At 55.2% G+C, this 6,758-nt stretch overlaps 1 protein-coding gene across 1 annotated transcript; it reads right to left on the reverse strand.

The window, feature by feature from the left end:
• Nucleotides 1–251: 251 nt before the first annotated feature.
• TMEM86A (transmembrane protein 86A) lies at nucleotides 252–4,674 on the reverse strand. The gene is made up of 3 exons (XM_069566531.1): nucleotides 4,485–4,674; nucleotides 2,108–2,372; nucleotides 252–1,757 (listed from the first exon to the last, which is right to left on the reverse strand). Exons 1-3 carry the CDS (start codon nucleotides 4,671–4,673, stop codon nucleotides 1,321–1,323), a joined length of 891 nt encoding a protein of 296 aa, XP_069422632.1. The 5' UTR covers nucleotide 4,674; the 3' UTR covers nucleotides 252–1,320.
• Nucleotides 4,675–6,758: the final 2,084 nt, after the last annotated feature.

The raw sequence follows: 6,758 nt of genomic DNA on the forward strand, positions 1-6,758 counted from the left end.
GATGGTGGCAACTACTACCCATCCCCTATCCTCCCGAACTACATCCTCACCCACACACGTGACCAGAAAGAGACCTACTCCAACCAGGACAGTGTCACCAGAGCCAGGGAGCCGGCCTGATGCCAACATGCACTGGACGGGACTGTGACCCGCGCTGTGAGGACATCCAGGGCCCCTGGTGCCATGCCCCACCCCCACCTCTCCAGGACAGGCACGTGCCACACAGGCAGACAAGCAGGGCAGCCAGTGACTCTTGTTTGTTTTTTTTTAATTTTTTTTTCATGTGAGCGACAGGATGGAGTCGTCCCATCCTTGCTCCCCTTGCATTGAATGTGCCTTGGGTCTTATGACCCTAGAGTGTCATTGGAGCCCGTTCCTCTTGCTCCCAGTGCAGGAGGGGCAAGGAGGAAAGAACTGAGAGTGGGTGTGTATGTGGGGGGTGCCAAGCTCTCTGAGCCAGGCTCAGCAACCCCTCAGCAGCTCCCTGAGGCCCTCTCCCTGTAAGACTTTGACACACAGCAGGTCAGAGACAGCTGGCAGAGTAAGACATAGGTAGGCTGGGAGACAGACCATACAAACAAGACACACACACACACACACACACACACACACAGGCTGGCCCCTTCCTTTGGCATGGTTCACCCTAGCCCTGGGGATAGGGTCTGAGGGTAGTGGTGTGGGGCCTGAACTCTGGCATGCCCTTTGAGAGATGGGACCAACTTGAATCCTTGGTATGCAGAACTCCCAAGGCCAAAGTAGTCCCCAATCTTGCCTACCTAGACAGACACCCCTCCACCTTCCCACCCAACACTTAGACATTAAGATAGTTCAAGTAACAAGGATAGATGCAGGAAAGGGAGACTCCACCCTCATCCAGTCTTTCCACCTAGGGGCCTGGGAAAGGGGCTTCAAGCCCTGGGCATCTCAGCACAGACTCTTCCCTTCCTCACTCAACTCTGCGTAAATCATAAAGAGTGGAAGTGGGTGAGTCAGACTCTTCCATCTAGTAGAAGTGGGGGAGGTCAAGAGGCTGAGCACCACAGCCCTCCAGAGGGGCTCTGACAGTCTGGATGGGGTAGAGGTGGGAATATCCTGGCTCCGGCAAGGAGCATTAGGCTGGCTTTTTTTAGTTCTCAGCATGGTCCTGGACCACTAGCTTTGCTAGAATCTTTTTTCTGCTTATCCCTCAAACTTGCACATTTCACAGGTGGTACCTGCTGCCCCAGGCTGGTACTGTGGTCATCTCAATCCAGCTCTGGCAGACTCCCAGGTTCTGGACTCCAGTCCCAGGAGAAGAGAGAGGTGACCAGAACCTGACCCTCATTTGGCCTTGCTCAGTCGGTAGTCCTCCACTGGCTCCCGGCTCTCAACAGCTGACAGGGCGATGAGCATCTGGGCAGCGTAGTAGGTGGACATGATGAATGCCCGCGAGTAGGGCACAGGGAAGCAGAACTTGTCGAGGGCGATGGTCAGGTCTGAGACAATAAATAGCAGTGCGCCACTGCCCGCCGCTAGCTCAGTCCAGCGCCAGGCTGCTCCGACCAGCTGTAGCCCCGCCATTGCTCGCCAGCCCATGAAGCCAATAAGGGCCACATAGACCCCCACCAGGTAGGTGAAGGCACCCGTGAGGTTTGGGTAGAGGAAGGCATAGCACAGGCCTGACAATACTGCCATCAGCAGACCTGTCCGAAGAGCCAGTGGCCGCATGCCAAAGGCCGAGGCGTAGAGCATGTGGGTCACAGCAAACATCAGCAGACCTGGGAGTGAGAGGGGATGATGGGATGTTGAAGGCAAGCTCAGGTGAGGAACGAGTAACAGGAGGTGGGGTAGGAGTGCGGTGCTTGGGATAACCCAGGGGAGTAACAGGGGTGGGGAGAAATCCACGAAGGCAAAGATACCTCCAAACTCTCCTGTGGTACTCCAGAACGGATCACCGTATCACTGGCAAGGTCATGCGGCAACAGGGGCCCCAACAGTCTTTGGCCTCAGAACCCCTTTAATTCCCCATGTTCTTGTTTTAAAAAAAATTCTCTTTCCTAAATCCTTGGCCCCTCCCCAGGGTCCTCTAGCCCAAGATTCCTCCCAGGTGGTGACTGTGATGACTGACCGTGGACAAAGTAACCTTGGTCCTGCCAGATGAGGAAGGCGTCGCCTATAGCAGAGAAGACAAGCCCCACGAAGATGCGGGTAGCACTGGGGTGGGTCAGCAGGAATCCCAGGCCATGGGCCAGGAGGAAGAGCCAGAGGCAGAAGATTGGCAGGCACTTGATGAGGGCGCTGACCCACGATGGGCTGGACGAGGGCAGCCAGAGCACGAAATACACACAGGTAGCCTTGAAGAAGGGCACCAGCTTGGGTCCCTCACTCTTCACCTGTAAGACACGGGACAAAGGCAGCATTCAGAGCATGGGAGCCCAGAGCGGGGCTCAGAGCAGGACCCTCAGCCCAGGCATCCACCCCAAAGACAGGCCCACCACCAAAGCAGGGAGGACTGACACAAACCCAGTTTGACCTGCCCCAAGCAGCCAGTGTGAAAGAGCCTGTCGTTAACTTGAGGCTTAAATGATTAGGAAGACAAAGGGCTCCATTGAGCCTGCTACTCACGTCCCATTCTTGGCCCTGGGGCAGGACCAAAATAGTCACAGGGCAGAAAGCAGACTTTGGGATAGTGTCCTATCCTGCAGGCCAAGGCTTCTCCCTTTCTGCCCCTTCCTTCTTCCCCTACAAAGCCCCCTCAGCCTCTCTCTGGCAGCATCAGTCCCCAGCTGTCTGGAATAGAGCGGAGTCAGCAGCAGACCACAGAGATGCCACAGCTGGCCAACTCGTGATCCTCAGCAGTGGGGCCAGGACACGGGCCCGGCAACACCAGGTGAGTGCCAGGAATGTGTGAGAATGAGCACTGTCAACCATCTCAGCTCCCACTGGCTCTCTTCTCAGCCAGTCTACAACTCAGCCTCCACTTTAGCTACCCTAGCCTAAAGGTACCATCAGGGACACGGAGAAGAGACAGGGATACTGCCTAGAGAAATGCACCCATGAGTGGGGAGCAAGAAAACTGTCCCTGGAATACCAGCAATCTCAGGGGTTGGGGGGTTGGAGAGGGTGTCAGTCATTCTCATTTCCCAGAAAACAAGAGCAACTTCAGGCACATCAGAAAAAGAGGCAGGACGGGGAGGCAGGGTTCTCTCACCAGCTTTTGATCTGAAGCCAGCAGTTCAGGCTGGGAGGAGATGAGGAACTGAGAGGGGGAAGTTAGAGCAGCTGACTGGGTCTCAGCCGGATTAGGAGGGAAGGGAGCTAAAGAAGTGTTGCTTCCCAGGCCATGCAGGCACTCTGCAAGCTCAGGGAGGGAGCTGCTGTGGATATTCTGAATTTCGGATACCCTGAAGCTGTTTTTCTTGGACATTTGGTACTGGGGCTCAGAGAGTGATGTGAAGGAGCTGAGGTTCCCAGTATATTCATGCTCTGCCCAAGAGACAGGTCTCTGGGCCAGTGAGCTGCCCAGCACAGGGCCATGGGTACACACTCAAGACTCTCAGATCTCCAGGCTGTGGTTACCTAGCACTGAACAGACTGTGATGAAGGAGGCTGGGAAGAGGCAGATGCGGATCCAGGGGCTAAGCCTGCCGCTGCTCTGCCAGGGGTGAGAGCAGTGAGAAGAGATGACAGAGTTCCTTCCTATGGAGATTTCCCCAGTGCAGGCTGGTCAGGGCAGAGACACGGGCAGAGGAGGAGATAGCTTAACTTACAGTCCCCAGATCTCCCCAGCCTCACCTGCTAGCCCTTGGAAGCATCTACGCCACAGTTCTCCCCCAGGTCCCCTATTCCCTAGAAGAAGAAACAGCAGTAGTAGCGGGGGAGGCTTTGACAGTCTTGGAGAACCCAGCGCTAGGAGTAGGAGAGAGGCAGAGAAGAGACAAAAGTTCAGGTGAGAAAGTCTGAACAAGGGGTGTCAATAGAGAACGACCCTTTTTCCCTTCTGCGCGTGATCCAGGCTGCCTAGACTCAGAGGCGTCACCTACACTGCCCGAGACTTCTTGTAAAGATGAGGAAAGGGAGGGAAGAAATTGGGAAAAAGACTCCCAGGAGGTCCCACTCTCCCCCTCTTCTCTGCGGTCTGCCCACGCAGAGCTGGCGGCCCGCTGCCGTCCCTTTCCTCTCCCAGGCGGGCCACCCGGCCGACCCGCGCCAGACACACGGAGATCAACAAAGTCACGCTTCCGAGTCACGTGCCCGCTGTTTTCCTCCCTCCCGCGGGCCGGCGGGGGGCGCGCGGAGGAGGGCTGCCAGAGTCTGGGATGCGGGGGGCCGTGACCGCGCCGCCTCCCGCCGGGGGGACGCGGGCGGCCGCAGGATCCCTGCCTTTCCTCGTACCGCCCCCGCCCCGCCGCCCGCGGCTTGGCCTGCCGCAGCTCAGTCCCCAGGCCGGTGGGCTCCGGCCGCGCCGGACACTGGCCCGCTCGCTCGCTCGCTCACACACTCACCACAGTGACCGGGGACACCATGGCGGCGGCGGCGGCGGCGGCTGTCACCCGGTTCCGGGAGGCAGCGGCCCGGGACGCGCCGCAGGTGAGGAGGCGACGAAGTAACGAAGCCCGGGTGACCCAGGATACCTCCCGCGCGCCGGGTGCCGGAGCTTCTGTCTGCGATCCGCGCGACGTCACGGCAGACATAGCCAATGAGAGGGCTGGAGTCGGCCGGGGCGGGGGCGCAGAGCTGGAGGGCGGCCCCGGAGTCGCGAGAGGCCCCGCCCCTCCCCCACCCCACCCCCACCCCACCCTCCTGTACCCCATCTTTACTGCCCCAGAGAGAGAGGCTCTTCAGGTCGCGCCCCTCTAGGAGTCTGTGCCAAGGCCTCCTGGAACCTAACTGTGACCCCAGGCTTTGAGGGACGACAGAGGTTGGCAGAGAGACAAACACTTTCCTGTCCCAGACACAGGGCTACACATATTTTTCTCATAAACCGGGGTAAAATGCAAAGACAAATTCCCTTCAGCCTTTAAACATGCAGTCCACATGGACACATTTGGTTAGACCCACAACCTTCACTGTACACAAATACACATCGAAATGGACACACAATGGTCCGTTGACACACAACTTTTTAACATAAAAAGAAACATATAGCAATCCATAGACCCATGATTGTGTGTGTGTGGCACAGTCGCGTCCGACTCTCTGTGACCTTTTGGACTGTAGCCCACCAGGCTCCTTTATCCATGGGATTCTCCAGGCAATAATACTGGAGTGGGTTGTTATGCCCTTCTCCAAGAGATCTTCCGAGCCCAGGAATGGAACCAGCGGCTCCTGTGTCGCCTGCATTGCAGGCATATTCTTTATCCGCTGAGCCACTGGGGAAGCCCCCGCAGAGACCCATACACATGCACAAACACATACAGGATCACAATTAAGCACCAAACCAATACATAGCCACAAAACTGACAGGTCCAGATGCACATATATCCTTCAAGGTGAAAAGAGAGACACATATATAGGCATGCCTATAGACCGACAACAACCACAGTTACTCAATCACCCTTAGACACACTCTCTCACAACTCAAGAGACACCTTAACACCCACAAGAACACACCGGGAATGATAGACAGGCAGACCTGAGCATACTCAAGGACCCGAAGGAGTATGAATGAACTCTGCCAAAAATGCAACTTAAGCAGATTAATGCTGATAGAACACAAACTAAAGGTACACAAGCACATTTGGAACCAAGCACATGCAGAATCATGGGAATTGGGTGAGAGAAGTGGGAGGCAAGCAAATGGACTGGGACCTAGTCCCAGTTTTGCCATTCCCATGCTGTGTGTTTGGGTGAATCATTTCCCCCATCTCATCTTGATTTCTTCATATATGAGTGGATGATCTCCAATGTTCCTCCCAAGTCCAACATGTATAGGATAGGGAAGGGCAGGGGCTGCTGGTGTCAGGAAATTTAAGTCTAGAGGTCTTCCTGGAGTGGTAAAACTGGGACTAGGTCCCAGTTCATTTGACTGCCTCTCACTTCTCTCATGTAATTCCCATGATTCTGAACATGCTTGGTTCCAAATGTGTCCATGTACCTTTAGTCTGTGTAATATCAGCATTAATTTCAGATCTCAGAAACATCTTAAAGGATGTCCCGGTGGTCTTTGATCTGCTGCGAACTCTGGGAGATAGTGAAGGACAGGGAAGCCTGGTGTGCTGCAGTCCAAGGGATGGCAAAGAGTCAGACACAACTTAGTGACTGAACTACAGCAACGAAGAGGGAAGTAGCTGTGTGTCAGCCTTTGGGAACTAGGGTGGAGTAATCAGCCCTACTTATCTCTAATTAGCAGCCATAAAGGAATTTTCAGCATCATGGAATAGTGACACCATAGTACTTAATTCTTCCTTGTGCTGGCTGGGGAGAAGCCCACAGACTGAGATCTCCTGTAAGCCCCTCCCGCAATAGGCCTCTTTTTTTCTGGACCCTGCCTACTTTCCCTAAAGCCAGTGTGGTCCACATGACAGTCTCTCCAAGCCAGGAGCAGCCCTCTTCTAGTGAAAGAATTGGCAGAGATTCAGAGCCAGGGAAATAAAGGTGAGAAGCAAGGACTGGGGCTGAGGCTCACTCACACCCTTCCCCTATCCCCTCCAGGCTCTTGCTACAGAGTCCCAATGGTATGAACTCCCGTTGTTCTACTTTCTTTCTAGTCAGGAGCTGTGGGGAAACTCACCTTACCAGAACAGGAGACTAGAATTGCTGCCCCCAGCTGCTTTGTC

The sequence above is a fragment of the Ovis canadensis genome, chromosome 21 (assembly GCF_042477335.2).
Source record: "Ovis canadensis isolate MfBH-ARS-UI-01 breed Bighorn chromosome 21, ARS-UI_OviCan_v2, whole genome shotgun sequence".
NCBI lineage: Eukaryota > Metazoa > Chordata > Mammalia > Artiodactyla > Bovidae > Ovis > Ovis canadensis.

What these genes read in the sequence shown, in the direction of transcription:
- TMEM86A (XM_069566531.1), bottom strand. Translation starts at nt 4,673, where the DNA reads ATGTCTGCCGTGACGTCGCGCGGATCGCAGACAGAAGCTCCGGCACCC. An exon ending in TGGTGTCCCCGGTCACTGTG is followed by an intron (nt 2,373 to 4,484) that starts GTGAGTGTGTGA and finishes CGTGTCTTACAG; the next exon opens with GTGAAGAGTGAGGGACCCAA. An exon ending in CCAAGGTTACTTTGTCCACG is followed by an intron (nt 1,758 to 2,107) that starts GTCAGTCATCAC and finishes TCTCACTCCCAG; the next exon opens with GTCTGCTGATGTTTGCTGTG.